Here is a 23,832-nt window from a genome sequence, read left to right as displayed (position 1 = left end):
TCCGTATTATAATAACTTATTTAGCACTTTTCAGGGTTTTAGTGCTGTACACAAAACAAAGAAAGACATAGGAGGGGAACAAATGACTGAAGTGAATTAACAACAACCAATTTTAAATAAAGATAAAATTAATAATTCATTAATCATCATAACCACCATTAAATAAATAACACCAAATAAAAGTATCCAAATCAGAATCACGAATTAAAAGCAGCTTTGTACAAATGTGTTTTAAGGAGTGTTCTAAGTCACCATTCAAACCAAACATGAACTGGAACGGCTCTCAGAGACAACACATATCCACCAAGGCCCAACAGTCCCCTCAGAACTGACCATTATGAAAAATAACAAATAAATTCTACTGATTCAAATCTTTCTCAAAAGGTAATTTCTCTGCCCTTGGTTCTCATTTCCAGCTAAATTATGCCTGAGGTGTCCATTGAAATTGAGTTTGGTCTTGTAGAGAACTGCATGAAAAATATATAATTAGAAAGATGGCAATTACAATGGACTGTGGTGAAATCAACCCATTTCTGTGGCATGCATTGAGCTGTAATATGCAAATAAAAGGTAGAAATGTCCTCCAAAAAAAGAGCAGGAAATAAGAAAACAAGGTGACACAGATGATAAATTACAAAATAATGCAGTCTCTAAGTCTTTTCAAAATGAACTTTCTGAGGATGTCCCCTTCTACCTTTTTATCATTTGCCTCAATCGATTAATCCTCTCGGCAATGTCATCAGGTGTCATCATTTCATTTAGATATGAGGACTTGAATAATATTAGGTAAGTAAAACTTTGTTTATCCACAGGATAATGATATAACAGGAAACTCATATGTTATGTATGTACCATCAAAATAGACTAGGGGGCCTATCTTATTTCATTTCAAACCGATGCAGTCATCATTTTCCACCCAAAAAACACCCATGATTAACTAGTGGGCAAAGTACAACCCTTTTGAACCATTTTTCACTATAAGGAAAAGTGGATTTGTTCTTGCCCTTTAACTGCACTTGTGACATGCCCTTTTGATCATGTGCTTGGATCATTAAAATAGAGCCTGATGTCCTTTCTATCAAACCAACCCGCTTTTCTTTTCTTCTTAGGAAATCTGGCCTTTTGGCACTACCTCTGCTGGACAGTTGATAAATGATACCAAACATAGGCGTCACTCCCCCGAGCCTGAGCCGCGCTCTTCTGACACTTTAATAAAGTGTACACAAACATGGAGTGCACACACACACACACACGTATAAATAAGGAAGGCACAGCAAGATTTCTCTCCCAGCAGTGGCAACCTAATTGGTAATGACATGTTGGAGAGTTGGAGAAATATGCCACCGAAGAGGTCAGACAGAGAGAGAAGTCTTTCAGTTTCTTAAATTCTCAAACCACATAATAGTTCAAGGATGAGTGTGAACTGCACCAAGGATTTTAAATGGTATTTAAAGTTCAAAGATAAATATTCAAATTAATTCGACTCATTACTCAGACTGGGTCTTCCATTACGAACCTTTTTATAATTATCCAAAATGTTAAGAATTCGACCTAATTCAGACTAATATGCTTTCCACATACATGGGAGTGACTTTGCTTTTAGCATTAATGTGAAAATTATAAACTCAAAATGTGGCTAATCCCACAGCAGAATAATCCTGAGCCTCAGACACATCTCATTTCATTTGCCAACAACACATACAAAAATATGCCTGTTGACATTTAGAGAATCTACCGTGGCTTTATTCCCAGCACTTCTTGTAGATCTGAGATTGTTTTAGTATTCTGTTTGCAAAGAGAGGCTCCAGCATGTCTCCTTTCATTTCAGCTGCAGCTGAATGTTGTCGGGTCAACATTAAAACCTCAGTGTTTGAACTCTCAATGCATATGAATCCTGTACCTGTGGGGGGAAGCTCCACTTTGTGCTGAGCAGATAAAAGCATGAATTGAGTTGTGGCTGATGCTGTTGAGAGGGACCGGGGATCAGTGAGGTGCTGTAATGAGAGGCTTCATGGAGGCGAGCGTGATTACAAGAGCACAAAGCAGTGAGAAAACAAGACGTAGGTGGATCTGAAGCAGACCCCTTGACATCGCCGTCTCATTTAAATGAGATTCTACGTTCTGCTCAGCAGCTCCTGAGTTGATTCGATCCATTTATCATCGTGTCATTTCTTTCTCCATGCACCTGAAAATGTCTCAAATAATGTTTTTCCCCACAGAGGCACAGGGAGACATTTACAGGCAAAGTGATTTGAATTACAATTTATTTGAATACAAAAAGTATAACTTATTTATTACTATTTCTTTGCAAAACTGTACTTATTTAACAATCATGTGATATTTGTACTTTAAGCTGCATTAACAGTATAACAGTGGTTTCCACATCTGTTTTGTCTGGATTACACACAAAAGACGGCCATCCAACACCATTGGTGGTCGGGCTCTTTGAGCTCAGCAGGACTGGATCAAATTAACTACTGTATTGTGATTTATTTTTTGCCAACAGACAACAGTGCAGCACAGTGACTGCTGCATCTGCATCATCATCATCGTTGAGTTGTCAACCTTTTTGTTGAAAACAAAAGGAAAAGAGGCCACTTGGCTGAACTTTGTAATACAGTCGATGAAAGTCAAAAAATGACATGGGTGGAATTGGAGGGTGTGTGTGTGTGTGTGTGTGTGTGTGTGTGTGTGTGTGTGTGTGTGTACTACAAGGCGCACCAAGTCCTTAACGACTCCTGACACCACGCTGTTATAGGTCACGGTAGTATTCTGCCCTGATGTCACGTCCATGCTGACAGAGTTAAATGTTCCAGTTCTTCATCCCACTTGTCCTTCACACACAAAGCCTTTTGAAAAAACACCACAGAAGAAAGGAGAATTGTAACAATAAGATCCAAGAGGAAAATAAGATGTAAATGGCCACACGTATAAACAATGCAGACATGATATTAGGACTGAAGAGACTCAATCTATTCACTACGACAGAATCCATGAACAACCCTGTTGCTGCTCAGGTTACATGTAATCCAGGAGCAATCAGGCAGAAGATTCACAACAGAGGATGGAGATCACAGTCGTCCAAGTTAAAGCGACCAACTGTAATCCACCAGAACATATTAGGATGAAAAGCCCATCAAGCTCGTATCGCGGCCTCGTTTTTTACAAAAAAGAAATAGTTTCCAACCTTGATCACAACATGAAAACACAGTTTATCTACATCTGGATATTTAAAATTCAAACTGGGTGTCGCATTTGTCATAATCTGCCCTTCCGTGTCCCAGTGAATAATAAAGAATGTCCTCTCCCCTTTCAGTTAAAAACGTCCACGCCGCGTGTAAAACCCGTCACAGGCTCGTCTGACACCATGAGACACTGGGGTCTCCTGCTACTGTGGCAGATCTAATGAATGTAACAGAGTCATGTCTGTTGTTTCCCCCTCTCAATTTATACTCCTTAAGGCCGGTCCATGCACATCAGCTCACCTCGCACACGGGCAGGTGTGTGACAGCGGCTGGGTGGGGGGTGGGGGGGGATGTCACCAAACATAAAGTGGTGATTCTTATTCCCAGTAGTGTGACTTGTGGAGATTTGTGTTGGGTAACATTAGTTGTGAAGAGAGTGGGCAGATGATTCTCGCGAGCATTGTGTTTGTTTTTTTCCAGACAGTGAAAGCACCGACATCTCCATTTCCTGTGTTGATTTGTCACTTGCCATTTCCTCACATACAAAGTTGTTAGTCACACAAACTGCGACAACACTGCAGAGATGATTACAGTGTACTACGCTGTATTCAAATGAGTCATAATTTACATGGTGAACATGCTGCTATGCACTAATAAACACTGATGGCTTCTGTATGGCGTACTGTGTGTAATCTGTGTTATTAATATAACGTGCAATTCAGGGCTATTTATATTTCATAACGGGACTATTTACAAATCACTTCCTCAATTACACAGCCCAAAACACAGGGCAGGTTCCAGTAGCAGCAATGCTCAGGGTTGATTCAATATTAAAGACTCATTAAGAGGCGGGCATGCTTTATTGAAACTGTGTTTTTTTGCTTCAGCCGGAGGCAGCACAACTCTCCATCTCTGCCACAGTGTCGCTGGTTGTGTACACACACACACACACACACACACACACACACATACACACACAGGGTAGCAACCTCCTCGCTTTCTCGCGCTCCCTCTCCCAGTTTGCCACTTGCCATGTTTCTGTATCTCTTTACACAGCCATCTGTTCCTGCGCTGCATGTTTGTGATCTGTGCTGCAGAGCAAACATTGTGCCGACCTTATTAATACAGTTTTATAACTCCCAAACTGTTTAGGATAGGAGAATAAAGCAAAACAAAAGATATGCATTAAGTACAAAAGTACATGATCTGTTGAGAAATACATGAAAAACCTCACTGGGCAGAATGTGACTCGGGCCCTGTGTTCACACCTGATATTAACATCTGCCTCAGATGACACGATCACAAGCTGGCACCTCTGAGTCCAGGTGTGAACGCTCACAAGATGCATTGAGGAGACATTTGAGATAACGATCACTCACACCACTCTTGCAGGTGTTGGAAGTCGCACGCGGCATCATTCTTTCAGCAGCGTGAACGCAGATGTGTCTCGGGCCACATTCAATGAAAGGCCGATGTCCTCTGATGCACTTTCAATGAACGTCTACATTTCCCAGTGTTTTGCATGCATTGATTTAATCACGGACGCCACCACAGCATCAACATGATTCTTTTCAATCTTTTTCAAAAAGCTATTTGAAATGAGTAAAATCTTAATTTGATTTACTCAGGCCGTCCTTGCCCGCTCTCCCCTGGCTCGCTCAGATACAATCGTGATTTAATTTGGCTAATCAGAACGGCCATTGCACAGACAATCATTCTGTACGTATGTGAACATAGCGTGGATCCGTTATTAGAGTTGGTCAGAATAAAAAAAACTATTGACAGCTAATCTCTACAATCATGGGACATTTTAAATGTTGATCACAATATACCTTTGTCCAAGCCAACATCACTGAGTCTGCAAAACCAGGGTCAACAATGAACGTTTGATGGAGCAACTATGTGTCATTGACTCACATCTGCAAAAAAAGATATCATCCACTCAAAAGGGATTTTGAAAGTTAAATACTGTGTGTGTGTGTGTGTGTGTGTGTGTGTGTGTGTGTGTGTGTGTGTGTGTGTGTGTGTGTGTGTGTGTGTGTGTGTGTGTGTGTGTGTGTGTGTGTGTGTGTGTGTGTGTGTGTGTTTGAGACTCAAGGCAGTGGCATTAAACCAGGATAAATATGCACGTGCATGGCACCGGAGATAATCCTGCAGGATACAGAGTGCACATGAATAAAGCCACAGCTGACATCTACCTTTTCCATTCAGAAAAGCAACATGTTCTGGAAAAAGACGGTAATGAAGGTAACACCTTGGTTTTTTTAACGTATAATAGACAAAGCTTCTAAAGACAAATGCCCCTGATAACATCCACTTCGGTTTAATGAATCTGTGGAAGGTCTGATGAGTCTAAAACACAGAGTGCACATACAAAGGGTTGACAAGAAATAAGCTGAATCATTACAAAAGAATCTCATCATTTAGCCGTAGAGGTCTCTTCCCTCATCTGAAGCAGAGATGAAAAGCTTGCAATCAGCTAGACAGAAAATGGTAATTGAATTGGGGAAAAAGAGAAGAGGTTTCAGAATGTATTTCATTGTGCGCATCATTAGTCCAGTGAGTACGTTTTATATTCCTCAAAGACTTTGCTTAAACTCAGCCTATTGATGAGTAAAATAACTTGTTTCTGCCTTGAAATAAACCTGCATATCTGAATAATACATTGGCTCTTACTCTTTATTTTTTTGCTTTTATGTCGCTAAACTGATTCCCCGCCTGGATTTAAAGGAGTTTTAAAAGTAATGAAATTACTTTATTTAACAAGGTCAGTGCTCAGAATTGTCGCTGTACTTCATGATTTAAGTACCAGTATGCAGGTTGCACAAGCAGCTGGAAAAGCTCCACATTCACTCACTCAAACAGTCGAGCGACGCGGCAGGAACGACGAGATTTAAGGTAAATTGGATCTTTTCAGGTCATCCACTCCAGCTCTTGTAAAATAAATTGTTCCCTAAACACAGTCTTCAGATGCGGAGGATGAGAAGGATAACCAATAAAAAAAAAGCAATGTTGAAGAAAGAGGCAATTCCAGATGAAGAGGAAGCGGCTCAATCGGGCAAAATTAAAGACGTGAGCAGGGAGAAGCTGGTTTCAGGCTTCAAAGAGTCGAGCAGAGGTACTTCAGTGAGGACAGTATAATTGATGCTTAGGCTGCAACACTGGCACAATAAATCCAACCAATGACAATGGGCCTTATGCAAGAATATTTTGTTTTTACGAACGTGACACGATGGATTCAACAAGCATAAACATGATGAATGTTACCTGTGCGCACTTAAGCCAACATGCACAAGCATAGCAAATTAGCTAAATTAACACCCCCACAACACCAAATGAGGCTACGGTGAATGAGACTTTTCGGCTGCGGCACAATATATTGTAAAGAGTCATGAAGATGGAAGGAGATAACAGTTCACGTTACAACTTACATCTGTAAACACACGTCCCCAATTGACACAGTCCAGACAAGGTATGACTGAGTAATGGCTAAATATATATATATAAATTAGATTTTTCATATGGCTAACACATATTAAAGGTTTAGTGTGTAGAATTTAGTGACATCTAGTGGTGAAGTTGCATATTGCAGCTGAATACCCCTCACCTCACCCTCCCCTTCCAAACATGACAGAGAACCCGTGGTAGCAGTCAGTTGTCATAAAAAACTCAAAAGGTATTTAGTTTGTCCAGTTTGGGCTACTGTAAAAAAACATGATGGCCTCCGTAGAGAGGACCCACTCCCAATGTAAATATGAAGTATTTAAATTTAAAGGACGCATTAAAGAAAGGGTAAAGAAATCAACAATTTGTACAATTTAGATGAAACACACCAGTGAAAACATCACAAGAATTATTTTATATTCGATTTCGGCCAATAGATCCCTTTTACCTAAATCTTACACACTGGACCTTTAACACATCCTTATGCAGAAGGAGACTTCATTTTACGATGTGTAAAATAAAGATGTTAAACCATGTGGCGTGTGTTTTCTGAGCTTATTTCCAATGCAGCTTGTTCTAAATACAAATAAATCAACAGGGTTGAATAAATTAGGATCAAATGCCCAAAAGAGTCGTGTTGAAACTCCGGTTGGTCATTAACTCTCTGAACACTGGCAGGTGCATCAGTAGCAGTTGGTAAATGAGTCTGTGTAGTGCAGATGGATGTGCACATCTGTTTACACCTCAGACACCTTCTTCACGAGAGCAGCGCTGGTCTGCCCCAGCCTGAAGGCTAATATATTAACTGTGAGCACACGCACTCTGTAACAACACAAAGTATAGTTTGTCTCAGATTCTTTGACCAAGACTGTGGAGCCTTACTATTGTCTCCACATTCAAACAGTATAATAGCAGGTAATTGCCATTTGATTATTTTTATGGGAGATAAATCAAGATTTGTTCTCCTCACAAGTTTAGAGTCAAAAACAGACGCTGTGCAAAATATTAGCAGTCTGATGCTTTATCATCAATTTGTAGCTTTAACCATATTTAAGCGCTGATGCACCAACATTTATTCCTTTTTTCAAAGTGTTGTGTTATTGACTCCATTATTTTTCCCACAATCTCCAGGACACGTCTTGTATAAAATGTACCTGGGATCATACATCTTCATTTTAAGCCCAGCAACAGGCTGATTTGCAAATGTGGAAAAATACAAAACTTCTATAAGAACAGAATCTGGAAAGTAAAAACAATCTCTGAACTTTGTGAAGAGCACAGCAGGTATAATGAGACATTTTTTAATTAGTGCAAGTAGTAAGAAGAGAGTAATTTTGCAGCATTCCCTGTAAGCTATACATTAAGGAAGTGGAAGACGAGTAAGTGTGGGTATACAAATGTCTTTAAATGAAGCTCTACACATCCCTTAATGTGACATTTGCCGTCGGCGAGGCTGTAGATGTAAAAATGACACATGAAATAAAAACAAAGCCACTCCATGAACGAGGAGGCTTCGTTTATCTGCCAGCCACACATTTATAAACCCTGAGAGGGGCTTGTTGCTAGACGCCGCGCGGCGGTTCACAGACCGCCAAGCCGAGGAGGTCTGTGGCCCTGACAGCTCCTTCAGCGAGAGACCACCGGAGAAATCAGAGGCGAGACCTGCCTCCCTCCATGAGCTGCATTATCTATCATCTCCGGGCAGTGAAAAGACGACTGAAAAGCAATTCTGGCTTCATGTGATTAGAAAATGGCACACGGTGACCAGGAGCTCCACTGCTCTTCTCTCATGTCATTACAGTGTGGATATCACATGGAGTTTGGATGTGAGCTTTCAGGGATTTAAGTCACGGCTGTCATGGCAATACTCCGGCTGATAAAACACTGCAGGGAGCAAAAGGTTTTAACCATGATATGGTCGTGTGATTTTACTTTCATTGTAGACCTGAAGCAAAGGGACGATATTTGGAGAAATACGCGGTAAACGGTTACTTGAGAAGCTCGATAGAAAAGCTTACGTGGAATATGAAAGTATATTCACATAAAGCAACCAAATTACACAGTAATTTTAGTCGTACAGAGTTTGGTCTTTGTAATTTTATTAAGTACGTTGGAGAAGAATGTTGATATTCCCGTCGGCCTCTTATGTCATAACCACCAGCTCACAAGTTCTATTCGAAGGCAGCGTCTAATGCAACCAGCCCTTAATCTTTGAAACGGAATGAGAGTCAGACGATGTCACCGCCGTTCACAAGTTTTCATGAAACTCTCTCCAAAAAACGAAAAGACAATGATGATGCTCTATACAGTCGCTAACCCTGAAACCATAAACTAAAAACAGACTTAGAGCCGCCAACCCACACACATCTAAAGGTTATGATTTGAGTGCCACTGAAAATAGAACCAAGTATGCAAAGGCTTCATTTACATTTTAATTAGTATGTACTAATTAAGATAGCTCAACCAAAAGGAAAATGAAATCAAATGAGTGAGAATTGACTGTCAAATACAAAAAACATCAACAATGGAAACTCAGTCCACAAAACACCAAACAGAACAATAGACATCGAATTCACGTCACGTCTTCGGACGCTCTGGTCTCTAATGTGTTGACTTACTCATTCAGAACTTTTTATTTTTCGTTTTAATCTTCAATGCAGTGATAATGAATGTGATTAAAATGATTTTCTGCCAGCACCGGCAGTTTAATCCACAGTGAGAAAGTTAGTGGATTGAATCTGTGAGCCTGAAAAAGTCTGGTGGCACAATTTGCAGCAAATACAATCAATCACAATTAAACTCCCTCCAAACAAACAGACCTTTCACTCCCTCAGCACCGTGAACAACAGGGAAGTGAGCAGTGACTGCTTCGGCGTGCCAGATAACAGACTGGGAACCAGCCTCTGAGGCTGTGACCACTGAAGTGACCTGCTGCGAGCCATTATACACAAACAGGCGACAGGAGGTAGAACAGGAGAAGGAACATGCACCAAAATCCAACTCTATTAACAGTTTGTGTTCGTACATAATACGATCAATTATTAAACATGTGTTCTGTTACAGCCGAGCTGCGACTGTGACTTTAACCCTGTTTTGATTTGCCATTTTTAACTTTTAACCACATATATGGGTTGTAAACGTACAATAGTAACTTCGGCCACTAGGGGGTCTGTCAATCGAAACAATAGCAAAATACCTAGTTGGATCACATCATGAAACAGCGAGGGATCATGGGAGTTGCTGTCTTCACCACATTTGAAGATGAAAATCTACCTTGATTGTGTTCACGGTTGAGTTAACGGGTTGAGGTTTTATTCATGTTATGCAGCATGAACACCCATCATCCATTACGAGTGAAGAATACAAACAGTGTAAAGAGACAACAGCCGACAGCAGTTTGTCTTTTCTGTTGTTTGCCCCAAAAGTTACAGCAAAGCAGATGTGACCCAATTAACAGGCGACCAAAATAGAACGTCCCGTTTCCTTTAATGGAACTGGGGATTTTCCTCTGGGTTTGAAAATTGTTGGAACCATTTTGGATAATGTAAGTACACAAGCCAGCAACAACATATAAGATAGGTCTAGTTGTTTTCAGACATTTCAATGATCGTTACATATTATGGATTTTAAGTTTCACGTCATCGACACCAACAGCATCAATCACAAGCTCATTTAAAATCCAATTTTACAGCCGAGTCAGATTAATGTGTAATTCATTTGGATTCAACATTTCAATTTGTCAAACGTCTTCGGTGGGTCTATTATGGGAATTGTGGAATTAGTTAGTATTTGTGTGTCAGATTCCAGATGTTTCTGTAGGGAGCGCAGGCTGCTTGGTCCCAGCGTGGGACCACATCTGTGCCTGCGAGAAGCAGAAGTGGTTCATGTCCGCTTACGGACGCGTCCTAAATATTCTGCTCAGCTGGACGGAAGTTTTTTTCCATTCAATTTTCTTCAGAAATCACCACAGCTCACGATCCAAACTCATCACACCTCCAAGGACAGGCTCCAAAATAAAGCTTTGTAGAATAGATTCCAAATTGAAAATATTTCAGAAAAGTATGTTTAGTAATGCAGAAGATCCATTATGAGCCAGTGAAGGATGACTGAAATAATAAGTACCACAAAATTAGAACGCCACTGTGTAACACGGCCTTGACAGAGACTAGGGCTGCTCGATTATGGAAAAAATCATAATCACGATTATTTTGGGCAATATTGAAATCACGATTATTCAAACGATTACTTTTGAGTTTGAAAACATGACGCATTTATTCAGTATTTCTCTCCAAAAAAACACTTTGTAACTGAGAACTTTGAAATTTCCCAGATTTTCTTCTCATTATTAAATGTCCCCATCTGCCCCCCCACTACAAGCACACAAGCAGACAGACAGAGAGAGAAAGAGAGGGGTGGGGGATGGCTATGAGGACCATCATCATTTACCCCCGAACCCCGACATTGAACGGGTTACATACAACAACAAGCGGAGAATCGCGGGCTGACCGGCGCGGAGAAAAGTATCACTAATCTAACCCTCATGGCATTTTTCACATAAAAATAATTGCTACTCGCCTATGGCCAGGTGGAGTCTGTGCCCGAAACATTGGAGCCTCAACCATCCATTGACCTCAGCCGCCAGCTTTATGTTAGCGGCATTATCCGTGGTGATGCAGACTAGCTTTCCCTCGTTTAATCCCCATTCCGCCAGAGCTTCCCTCAGTCCATGGGCGATGTTTTACCGTTTGTCCAAAGTATGGATTAGCTTCTTGAAACCCTCGCCCGTACTGATAGGGTGCATATCTTTAGCTAAAAAGTGTCCAATGGCAGCTGTTATTTTCTTGTGCCTATCCGAATTTGACGGATAAGGAGTCGCATTATACAGTGTGGCTGAGATCGATGTCGGTCGCTGCGTTGATGTCGTGGGGGTTGTGGCGTTGTCTTTTTGTTTCTTTATTAATTCGTCGTGAGTGACTTTGTGCTTTAGTTTCAGATGGTTGAATAGATTTGTTGTGTTGCCAAGTGGCGCAGATATCACCTTGTAGCAAATCTTGCACATTGTGTGGTGCTGCTCCTCGTCGGATTCTTTGAATCCGAAGTGTTCCCATACAAGAGAACTTTTTCTACCCTTTTTGTCGATCAAACGGGGCTGCCCTCCCTCTGCCATTTTCCACTCGCGCTGTTTTTTAAATACCGCCGGTCACCACACACACAACTCGCCTCCTTCACTTTACAGCTGCTTGAGAGTGAGCGCCAGTCAGCAGGCCCGCGTTGAATGCTTTGGGGGAAGGACTGAATTGCACATGCGCGTCTCTTTCAGAAAATCTCTAGGCCTACTGTACAACGAAAAATGCCAAATAAATCGTTTCAACTCGATTATATTAGTTTGGAGATCGTTTGACCCAACAATCGAAATCACGATTAAAATTCGATTAATTGCACAGCCCTAACAGAGACTGCACATTATGGACTTCTCAGAGCTGGTGTTCAGGAACATTTCATTCCACTGCTAGAGAAGGTTATGTCACAACCAAAGAGTGACAAAAATGTCTCATCGAGATCGAGACAGATATGTGAAGGGCATGTTCCACAATCAGAGGTTTGAGGGACAAAATCAAGAAAGCACAACCGGTGGGAGCAGCGTCTCCATCTCTCTTTGCACTCGCTATTTTTGTGCGGAACAACTGAAAAAACACCAACAATGGAGCTGATCAACATCCTCCTCCAGAATCGCCCGGTCACCGCAGCTGCGTCTCCTGGGAGCTGGAGTTGGCCTCAGCGGGCTTTATCACAGCAGCCAGACTCAGTGTATGTAAATAAACAGCAATGTTTAAAGAGCACACATGGAGCAGACTGCACAAGTTGACTGAGGCTGCTTTTCTTCTGATAAGAGTCACAATCAAGTAGCAAGAATGTGGGTTGACGCATTAGGCCACAAAAAAAAAAAAAAATACTCATTTCCGACTGGATGACAAATTCAAATCGAACATCATCACGACTCCAACATATTTAAAAACAGAGTTCACGAAGTGCTTTGACAGCAGAGCAAGAAATATAAATGTAAGAGAAATAACAATTTAGCAGGATTTGACAAGGAGGCGAGACAACCACGTTTAGCTGGTCGGAAACAAGGTAGTGTTCAAATTAAAAGAATAAATATAGAGCTGTGTCACGTGAAAACAAGTCAAATAAAGGTGAAAAGATAACTGAGGCTCTAAGGCTGCGTGCAGGCACACAAGGTGTCAACAATTCTGTAAATCACTGTACAAAACATATTCATGCCTCAGTGGCCTTGCTTCAGTGCTTAAATGACTTCAAATGAAAAATGAAGATGAAAGCACATGCACACCGGAGAAGCATAATCATACTCTGAGGTGATAAGAAAGAATGAATCACTTAGTTGCTCAACGGAAAATGTAATGGCAACTAATTTGATGATTAAGTGTCCGGTCCCAGGAAAGATTTCCAGCTTTTAGTCATAGTTAGGTATTTGTCGGTTTTGGGCTTAAAGACATCACATTGGAAACCTTGTGTAATCATTTACATTGCTATAGGCTGGCAAGTGTTGTTTTAGATCATTTTCCATTTCATTCTCATTGAGCTTTTCTTTACAAGTGCATATTAATAAATAGAAGGGAACTTGGAGAGCGCATGATAATGGGTTCTTCCTTGGCCCATAACCAGCTCTTCCACCGAGTTTCAATAAAATCATTTTAGTAGTTTTTGAGTAATCCTGCCAGCAGACAGACAAATAGCAATGAAAACATAATCTCCTTGGCGAACACAATAATATAGATTAACATAACAATTATCTAATTATCTACTTATAGTTTTATTTCAACATTTTGATATTAATTTAGCCGCAAAAAGGGCAAATATCACAACAAACAATTAGACAGAAACATTATTTTAAGTGGATCACTCAACAGTATTATCACATGATATGGGTGCAAGAGGTCATGACTAACAGACTCTAGAAAAACATATAACATTTCTACTAGGAAGGACACTCGGTATATCTATGCAAGCATGAAAGATACAGCACAAATCTGACCAAACTCCAAAGACAGTAAAAACAAGGCCTATTGCTTTGATCCATAAAAGCAAATCCCCCAATTTTAATTCCTATTCTTCTCTGGATAAATCTAAAAATGAGAAAAGGTTGCCCTGAGGCCACCTAAGAAAATAATACTGTTCAGTGCTTATATATTGCTGCAATATCTCCCAGTACACCCGGTTAAATTATTACTCTCATAGTAGAATCATTACAAAAATGCCAAAAGCATGAGTCGGATCCACATGAATATTTTGCAGCCGCCTCGGGCCACTAATTGTTCGTCAATTTACCCCCGGGTGGGATAATCAATGATTTCAGTCCAGGGCCAGAAGCTGACAGGTTCTTGATCACGCCTCGGTGATTAAAAAAACAAATAAAGACCAGAGCTTCAACCCTGAGCTCCATCAAACCTTCACTCCAGACCTCATTCGGCACCAACATGTATAGGCACGCTCGTTTCACACGGATACTACACTTATTTGTATATTTTGACCCTTCACTGACTTCCCAGGATAGTTAAGTGAGAACATATCTAGTTCAAATGTCAGATTCAAATGAATACATCACTTTAAATTACCCGTATTGTATTCAACAAAAATCTCATTATTGGCTCATTGATTGCCCCTCGTGGCAGGAGAACTAATACATTACTGCTTTCCCTACTTAATCTGTTTAATTTCCCCTGTGACCTCTTTCCAGCCGCTCCGTCCAGCGCTCATGTAAACACAAGACCTCTGCACAGACAGAAACTACCACCGGCTGCCATCAGTCTGTGCAAGTGTTTCTCAGTTCTTGGGCAAACAACCATGTGGAATCAGTCAGTGCTTATTGGGCTCCGGTGCCTTTAAAAAAAGTATCTATTAATAACACAGGGCTAAGGTTCCTTATTTTTTCCTGAATTATTTATGGAAGATTTGATGTGTTTTGGATATTGCATAGCCTAAATAACTAAATAGTGTTCTAACAGAAATGTAAAATGCATTAACAGTAAGAAATAAGGATAAGGAAACAGCCTCTGGTCGACATGGAGTCACAGCAGGGCTGAACAGTCAGTGACACCCTGTGAGTTCACTATAGAAATGTTCCCATATCTTTTTCCCCTTCCCGATTCAGGCACCTGGACTTTAATTATTCTCCTATACCAATGCATTTAAACTAAAATAACGTTTCTAACTTGTTTTAATAGCTACGCTACTGAACCTGTTATTGCTACCATTGTTGTCTGGCCTGGCTCAGGTTAAACAAATACTTACAGAGAATGAATGACATGGAACTTATTGTATTGTCCATTTTGACAGTCTTAAAGTGAAAAAAGACACAAATAAATCAACACAACACTGTGGCATCCCTCCAACCTGAAGTTGCCGACATTTTAGTTAACTCTGGCTAACGCTGCACTAACAGAAATCCCTTCTTCTGTCAGTGCAATAGAGTGCAAGTGCCATTTTGGAGCCACGAAGAAGAAGTGAAGAAGTCCAAAGCAGCAGTTGCGCTCCAATGTACTCGCCAAGGCCCCACCCGGAATTTTCTGCAGTATCAGAGGTATTTGTGATGCTGATATTGGAATCACAACATCTCTAATTCAACAATTAGAGATGAATCAACAAATCACAGGATATTTATTATTACACACAATTATTTGTCGTTCTGTTTTGTGATTTGCCAATTTGAAATGCACTTCGGGACATCCTATTGGCTCATTTACATCGAGGCTTCCCTTCCTGACTACTCTGGAGTTTGCATGAGCAGCAGACTCCACGGAGAGATGCGATTTCCAGCCTGATGAAAACATCAGTGCTGCTGGCGTGAGGGTTGAAAATGTTCTGGACCAGTGAGCTCAGTGAGCACAAATACACAAACACACACGTAGAGCCGCACTTTGCATTTCAACAGCGTTTAACTTACACATGTGAGTCATGACATTCACACACTGCAAAACCGGGAATATCTGCGGTCACGGGTTGCAGCTCTATCAAGTTGTAATTAAATAAACCAATATTGAACACATTACTTGTGAAATTGAAGCCATGATTGAAGGTTACAGAGGAGGACGTGTTGAGTGCATATTTACTGCAGGTCAAGAAGCAGAGAGCAAGATGTGGGGGGGGGGGCATGAGGCCTGTGGAGGAAGACCTGGCACATCCACCTTTATGCAGCTGGAGAGAAACTGAACCGTCAAATCAACCAGTGCTTTTTTAAATATAATTTCCCTGGTGTTCATCCGCTTGCAGGTTATTGGATGGTTTCCTTGTTGCTGTTGAAACTCTTGGAGGAAATAAAAAACTATTCCAGCTAAAGAAGAGACACTCCCTGTCCCACATGAATACAACCATTAATTTCATCTGCTTTAACACATCAATATATCTAAATGGAGAGACAGGGAATTTATCCGATGACTCACTCACCGAAAGTAAACTGAGTGGTGTCTGGCAGAAGCTCAGGTGTTGGACAACATGGACGTTGCCAGGTTGGACTTAATCATGATCATCTGTCTGGAGGAAATCGGGAGCTCTTGATTTGAGGACAGTTGTCCCACGTGGAGAGACCTTCGTGTAAATCGAAGATAACACCCTCCAAAACTTTTTATAAACCTGCGCGTCATTCAAGACAAACCACGCTGCTGTGATTGAGGGGGGGGCGGATTTTCACGGCGCGTAATTTGAGAGTCGCTCTGCGTCTTTTGAGCTCAGTGCTGCCTCCGATGGCTGGAGGCAAATTAAAAAAGGGATGTTCCACCGGCAACACAGCTTCTCGCCACTGGAGGCATTGGTGGATTTCGGAATTATTTGACCACCCCGAAGATATCTCAACTGAATTTTTTTTTTTTTAAAAGGTAGAGAAGTATATAAATAACTTTGTTCCCTGTCAGTAAATGGACCAACCTGAGGGGTGTGCTGTGCGTAAAAATGTCGTTAATTTGATAAATTCGACAAGTTGTTCATATTTTGAACGTTGACACATTTTGCAAGACCATTTTGTTAAAGGGGGGAGACATGGGAACATGAGGAGGGGTTTAAAACAGAGTGAAACACAGAGAACCAAGAGGTTAAAAGCACGGAACAAGCTTTGCGCACGAATTACGCGAATGTTCCCTGAGACTACATGTAGCATATAGAGCTCTGTCTTCACTAATTTAGTTAATTTGCTGTGTTGGTTTGAATTTACCACCTAGAAATGAGCTGTTGACTCCATTTGCACACTATCAAAATGTCTCGGTGCCTTTCTTCATCAGGCTGCCACAGCGCGCGTTATACATCAGGGTGCCACACAGCAAAGGGCACGTTCCGCGAGAATCCACTCAGTCCTACAGATGGAGTGGATCTTTATCACACAGTCTCTCTCTCTCTCTCTCTCGCATGAGGGGGGTGAGTGTGACGGTGCGGCACCTCCTCGGCGTCATGTGAGTCCCTCCACATCCATGCGCGCGCTCCCCAGCTGGAGACGGTCTCAGACGCGCATCACGCCGCCAGCGCGTTGTTGCAGCTTCATCTCGAGTCCAGTCGGAGGCGGTTGTATATGTGTGCACTTGTGCGTTTCGTCCTCGTCGCGCGTAACGCAGACCACACTGTGGGATTACCCACGTTGCAGAGAGCTCCTGCACTCCGGTGAGAAAAAGAACTTGAGGAATATTTTTTAAGATGGAAAAGACGAATCTCCCCTGAACACTGAAATACTGAAATTCTACAGCGAGAGAACAACTGAGCAGGTAAGTGGACACTTTGGTTGTGAGTGGTGAATGGTCATGGAAACAACGCAATGCATGAACAGGTTAATGTGATAACTGTCCATTTAAACAGTTATACCCCTGTGTCCCATTGTTTTAATGTTATCCAGTAACACGATGATGTTCTTGCATATGTGTTGTAACAGACCATTTCATAAAAGCACAAATCTTCATCTGGATTTTTGAGAGAGAGAGTTTACCAACATTGGAATTTCTGACTCGACCTCAATTCTCACTTTATTTTCCACAGGCTGGATTTGCACGAGTAGCTGTGAGCACGTGATGATTTATTCAGATGCATATCCATCCTCTTTCCCTTTTGCAGCTAAAAGCAAAAGTTAGAGCAGATTTCATGGCCTTGAGCTCCCAGCAGGGGAGGGGAAAAAGACCCACAGGAAATAAATAAGTTAAAGTAGGCACTTTATTGAAATAGTTTTCCACCAGTTGTCCTGATGGGAAACTAAATTTAAGCTTTCTTTTTTTACTGTGCTGGCTCTTTGGTTTTTAATATAGCGAGGATACCTCACCCCTACAGACATTGATCAGTGATTTCTAATATATTCTACTTATGGTTCACCCCAGCAACTGAAAAGAGGGCATCAGAATGTGTGTCTTGTTTAGTTTCTGTGGGAATGATCCTCTCTGTGCGTGTTGATCTTATGCAGACAAGCATCTCCCAATGTGTCTCCTACTGTTACATTATGCAATATTCTGTCCATCCAACTGACTCACACAGCCAGCAGCTGCCACCGAGTTCAGACCTTTACTAACGTTTAGCTGTTCACCAGAGGCAGGACTTCAGGCCGTGTCGTTCCAGTGCTGCTGCCGGGTGAGAATGATAAAGTAGCATAATAAACCTCTTATGTTATTGGCACCAAACTAAGTTGTCAGACCGTGTTTGCCTCCCCTGCACTGGCAATGACAAGCACTTCAATCTGACTGCAGCGAGGCAAGTACAGTGATTGCCCCTCATTCAATTACTCAGGCTGGGATTAATTTACATCCGTGCCCACCCCCTAATAAAGTGTAAAAAAACGTGTCAGCAAGGAATTCTGTGCAACCATTCACAGCTGATCGTTTAGCAGCATGTGAAGGGCAAGCAATTCCCCCGGGGAGAGCGTATGACTGTGGGGTGTAGTGTGATTTCCCTCGGCAGCAGCGTCAGGCTGAATAAACACATGGGGAAGGTTCGGCCTCAGGGAGAAATCACTGCCTTCGATCCTTCTTTTTTTTTACACGTGCTATCAATCACGCCTGTTCTCAAGAGAGACGATCGAGATGTGAAAATCTATCAAATCCACATAGGAAATGTTTTCCATAAGCAAAGCTGTTGTTTATGACGTCACTGTCAGGATTATACAAAATCATTGGGGTCATTTTAAAGTATTTTACACTGTGACTGACAGCAGGTCTTCGTGTTTGCAGGTGGGATGCCATAACCGGTGTGAGAGGGAGAGAGACTGAGGAACCATGGACTCCTTGATCTTTGCGTCATCCCCCCCCAACCTGTCGGACCACCTCATGTACGACAGCTTCCTGCAGGGGAACGAGTCTGAGCTCCACGGGAACTACTCAGACCCCAGCTTCAACCAAATCAGCACGGTGATCATCACCTGCATGTACTTTATGGTTTGCACCGTGGGGCTCTGCGGAAACGCCCTCGTCATCTACGTCATCCTGCGCTACGCCAAGATGAAGACGGTCACCAACATCTACATCCTCAACCTGGCGGTGGCCGACGTGCTCTTCATGCTGGGCCTGCCGTTCATCGCCATCCAGTTGGCGCTCGTCCACTGGCCCTTCGGTCCCGTGCTCTGCCGGGTGGTGATGACCCTGGACTCCCTGAATCAGTTCACGTCCATCTTCTGCCTGATGGTGATGAGCATCGACCGCTACCTGGCGGTGGTGCATCCCATTAAGTCCACAAAGTGGCGCAAACCTCGCATGGCCAAGACAATCAACCTAGCAGTGTGGGGGGTGTCGCTGATTGTTAACATTCCCATCGTCATCTACAGCGGCGTCATCACCAAGCACAACGGCTGCTTCTGCACCATCGTGTGGCCCGAGCCTCAAGAGGCCTACTACACAGCGTTCATGTTCTACACCTTCATCCTGGGCTTCTTCCTGCCGCTCATGGTCATCTGCCTCTGCTACCTGTTCATCATCATCAAGGTGAAGTCGTCAGGGATCCGCGTGGGCTCCTCCAAGAGGAAGCGCTCCGAGAGGAAGGTGACCCGCATGGTGTCCATCGTGGTGGCGGTGTTCGTCTTCTGCTGGCTGCCTTTCTACATCTTCAACGTCACCTCGGTGACGGGCACCATCAGCACCACGCCCATCCTGCGGAGCACTTTTGCTTTTGTGGTGGTGCTAGGATACGCCAACAGCTGCGCCAACCCCATCCTCTACGCGTTCCTCTCGGAGAACTTCAAGAAAAGTTTCCAGAATGTGCTCTGCCTTAAGAAGGTGGGGGGGCTGGACGAGGTCGATCGCAGCGACAGCCGGCAGGACAAATCTCGCATGATGAACGACCCGACGGAGACGCAAAGCACGCTGCTGAACGGCGACCTGCAGACCAGCATCTGAGAGGAAGGACACACGCAGACAGCCCTCTCTCTCTCTGTGTGGAAGTGGAAACAGTCTCTCTAAGATCACATCAGAGGGGACGTTATTAAATATTAAACGTAGAGTTGAGAGGGGAACTCATCACTTATCAAGGAGGGAAAGCAGGAACACAACTCAACAAACTCAAAAAGATACTTTCGTACTGGACTGCTTCTCCATCTGCCTTTAGCTGATAGAGACGTTGTTGGGTTTCGTTGGCGCTACACAAATCCATTCTAACACAATCAGTGTTCATACAAATGTTTGCTCTGGGCTGCAAATGAAATGAAAAGGAATTCCGGTTGACTGTTCCTCCGCAGTGTATTGACTGTCGGGTAGAAGGTAAATGGTCCCTCGGGTGACATGGATTTTCCCCCCGGAGATCCAGGATTATAAACAGTTCACAGCAGACGGTCTCTGCCAAGTCTCACAAGTGTTGTGTTGTGTAGAAATATCAACGCATCAGTGTGTTTGTGTAAAACAACATGAGGATGATAAACCTGTTGACGGTGTCACTCCACTACTTGTCTCATCTACAGCTCGGTGGTACGATTGTAAATAACTGTAAAAAGAAAGTGGACGAAGACATAAAACACAAAGTCAGAGGGGGTTTTTTTTGTATTTACTTTTCAAACTCTTGTAAATAAGTAATGATGTTTCCAGACCAATGAATGTCGAGTGTCATTGATTCTCATCAGGAGTCGCTTTTTCTTCCTAATTCGTGTGAGCAGTTTAATCGTGTTAAACGTGAAATGTGAATATCAGTGTTGAGTGAGTTTACAGATATTTAGTGCTGTGCCATTCTCCCCCTGTTTATTTCTGTGTGAATAATTTATGTCAAATCAATTGTTGCCGGCTCGGTCAATCGACAAAGCCAGCCTCTAACCAAAGTGCTGCTAAGATGTACAGAAGATACAATGTGGTATAAATATTCTTGTTTGTGACTCATGTTGGTGACTGTTCTTTACCACGGCTCATTTACCATTTATTTATAGATATGGTGTAATATATTTAACGTTTCAGCCTTTGTTACTGATCTTAATCAGAAATGCAGCATCTCATAATTCTACACTATTCAGTCTAAATGCTGAGGAGTCGCTCAGCTCCATGTTCTTATGTCATCTGAGAGCGTACAACCCTGTGACGGCCAGATCTCCCCAGGGCTGTGGTGTATGTCAAAGGTCACAGGTCACAGGTCACCGGATGACGGATCTGCCTGTGTTTTGAGTTATCACAAGAGGATGCACACTGTCCCCAAAGTAGTGAAGGACTGAGGGAGAGTTTTCCATTCTTCAGTTTGGTTTTTGTTTCCGTTCCCCTCCTCTCGTCTGCGGTCCGTGACGTCAGCAGGCTGAGGGTTAATCCGTGTCGTCGCTGTGTTGTGACTTTTTCGATTTCCCCTCCACAGAGTACGGCGGACTTTGCTCTCCCCCTTACCGCCTCCTCCCAGAGAGAGCTGCTGCTGCTCAACACTCTGTATTCCGACACTGACCCGTCCTCTTCTTATAATCCGTGGCATTTGCGAGGCCTCAGTTCCGAGGTGTCTGAGAGACGTGAATTTGTGAAGGGCTCGAACACTTAGCCTCGAAAGGCTCTGGTGTTCTTTTATCACCTCATCATCAGTATCAGTATTGCTGTGCTGCTCCGCGAGTCCACAGCTCCTCCTGTGACTCACTGTGTGTTGCTGTTGTCTCATTACTATGTGTCATTAAGAGTTATTGAAATTTAACCCTATGTGTGTTCTTGTTTTTATCACCTCTTAAGGACATTTTCCAGCATTGACTCAGACTTTGTCAGGACCAGTAAACCTCACAGGGACCAAATCCTGGTCCTCAAAAGACAAAAAATGTTTTTCTGAGGTCCTGGTTAAGTTTAGGTGGTAAGATGAGAATTGTGGTTAAGTTAATGCTGGGGTTCGGGATTAATTTGTTATGGTTAATGGATAAAGATTTGGTTAGGCTGTCCACAATGAATAGAAGTCAATGCAAAGTCCCCATTATGGTTAGCTGCGCAAACCTGTACAAAACAGTGCGTGTGTGTGTGTGTGTGTATTGACGCCATCCATGACGAATGGAAACTCCATATATCCAGTTTCTGTGTGTGCAGTGCTGCTGAATTTGTCCAGTAACAGCTTATTAGCACAGAAAGACACGACACACCTCTAGTGTCCGATATCTCCATGGCAACAGCGACTCCGAGTGTCGGTCCCGTGGTTAAATTCATCAGCATAATGATAATAGAGCGACGACTCTGGGCATGAATTTTGAATGTAGACATTGTTCAGACGACTGAAAAACAACACAACAAAATAAAGAGCAGCATCCAGCAGCAGGCCAAGAAACCAGACTCCCTCAGTGTCATTAACCCGGTATATATATTATATTATAGTTTGTGTTTGTGTGCATTAGGAATCAAACATCCTGCTTTATGTGTTTTTGTAGAAGATATGAAAGAAAACTCGCCTGTGACATTGTTTACTGTTATTGAATATGGACATGTATAAGTTGTACAATGTCATCCAGCTGTTTGAAAGTTTCTGTCTGCATCATTCTGGCAGAGACAAAGCTTACGGTTTATTTTTCATCGATGCATTTTTTTTAAGACTACAAGATTTTCTACTGTGTATTGGTGTAATAGTTCAATGTGAGTTTTTTATTATAAGCTTTTATTTTCAGGCTAAAAGGATTTTGTGTTTTTGGGGAACAAATTCAAGCATCGTTTAAAGTTGTAGTGTTTGTGTATAAAATTGTATGTATGTTTTTGTTCTGTTGAATAAGACTGAAACACCAGGTTTGACGGAGCAGAGATTGTGTGGAGCCGTGTTGAAACTAAATAAAGAATACAAAGCATTACGCAAATACTCTTTTGGTGCAATGCAATCGTATATTAGTTAGCTATCAAATATTAAAATTAAAACCAAATTATTTTCATGAAAAAACATTTAATTGATTGCATCATGTGTGTACATGAGTACACACGTAGTTTTCCATATCACAATCATTTCCCAAATAATTACATGTCACAAGTCATAAATGTACAGGTTTATCACATGTAATCTTTCAGGTGATTTTAATAATGTAATAAGTGTATGAAAACGTGCTTGAACTTGAGGCTGCTTTACTTAAGGAATATAAATTCACATTTTTCAGTCTGGAATATGTTCACGTCCCAGGATTGTGCACAGATTGGATTTTGTATTTTCCAAGACTGTGTTGTGCTTCTTGTTTCGACCACAAAGTGGCGCCATAATCAAATGCATATCTTCATCTGCTCTGAGTCCAAATACACAACTAACAGTGTTTGTGTGTTCAGCTCTGGATAAAAATAGGTTCTGTTCACTCTACTGTCTCCTCTGGTTCTACCATGACAATACAGTGGTGGCATTAAGACAGGGACTGCACAACAGAGCGCTCGTGGAGTTGGTGTATTTACGACAGCACTTAACTTCCCGAATGAAGCGTGGATAGAAATATGACACAAAAAAAACCAGCACATACACATTCCAGTTTTGTTCTGAGTTTAATCACTGAAACGGATAATGAAGCTCTCCTCTTCCTCTTCGTTTCAGCTGCGTCCCTGAATGTCCTCGGGTGGCCTCACCTGCTCCTCCACACATCACAACCATAGTGCGACCGCTCCACAAGTCTCTGATATCACTGCTCAGAAAAAGCCCACTGTGGTCCCCCAGCGGCGGTTCTGCAGCAGACCGAAGGATATGCATGTTTTTGTTTTCAATTACAGAGCAGCTAGACCAGGGTTATGTGGTTTTTTAATGTGGCATTACTTTGTGATAGGTTAGGGCCCTCATCTTATACATGAGT

General features: G+C 42.2%; 1 protein-coding gene and 1 long non-coding RNA gene across 2 annotated transcripts in view; one reads left to right on the top strand and one right to left on the bottom strand.

Moving 5' to 3' along the window:
* LOC118123483 overlaps positions 1-16,311 on the bottom strand; it is a 109,630-nt gene extending 93,319 nt beyond the window's left edge. Inside the window, exon 1 of the long non-coding RNA XR_004698587.2 lies at positions 16,092-16,311. This is a non-coding gene — a long non-coding RNA (uncharacterized LOC118123483). The remainder of the gene's footprint in view (positions 1-16,091) is intronic.
* An 808-nt stretch (positions 16,312-17,119) lies between these two features.
* On the top strand, positions 17,120-22,863 carry LOC118123547 (somatostatin receptor type 2). Its single transcript, XM_035181010.2, has 2 exons — positions 17,120-17,392; positions 18,836-22,863. Exon 2 carries the CDS (start codon positions 18,881-18,883, stop codon positions 19,991-19,993), a length of 1,113 nt encoding a protein of 370 aa, XP_035036901.1. The 5' UTR covers positions 17,120-17,392; positions 18,836-18,880; the 3' UTR covers positions 19,994-22,863.
* The last annotated feature ends 969 nt before the right edge of the window (positions 22,864-23,832 follow it).

This window comes from Hippoglossus stenolepis, chromosome 16, assembly GCF_022539355.2.
Source record: "Hippoglossus stenolepis isolate QCI-W04-F060 chromosome 16, HSTE1.2, whole genome shotgun sequence".
NCBI lineage: Eukaryota > Metazoa > Chordata > Actinopteri > Pleuronectiformes > Pleuronectidae > Hippoglossus > Hippoglossus stenolepis.
This window is presented reverse-complemented; position numbering and strand designations above follow the sequence as displayed.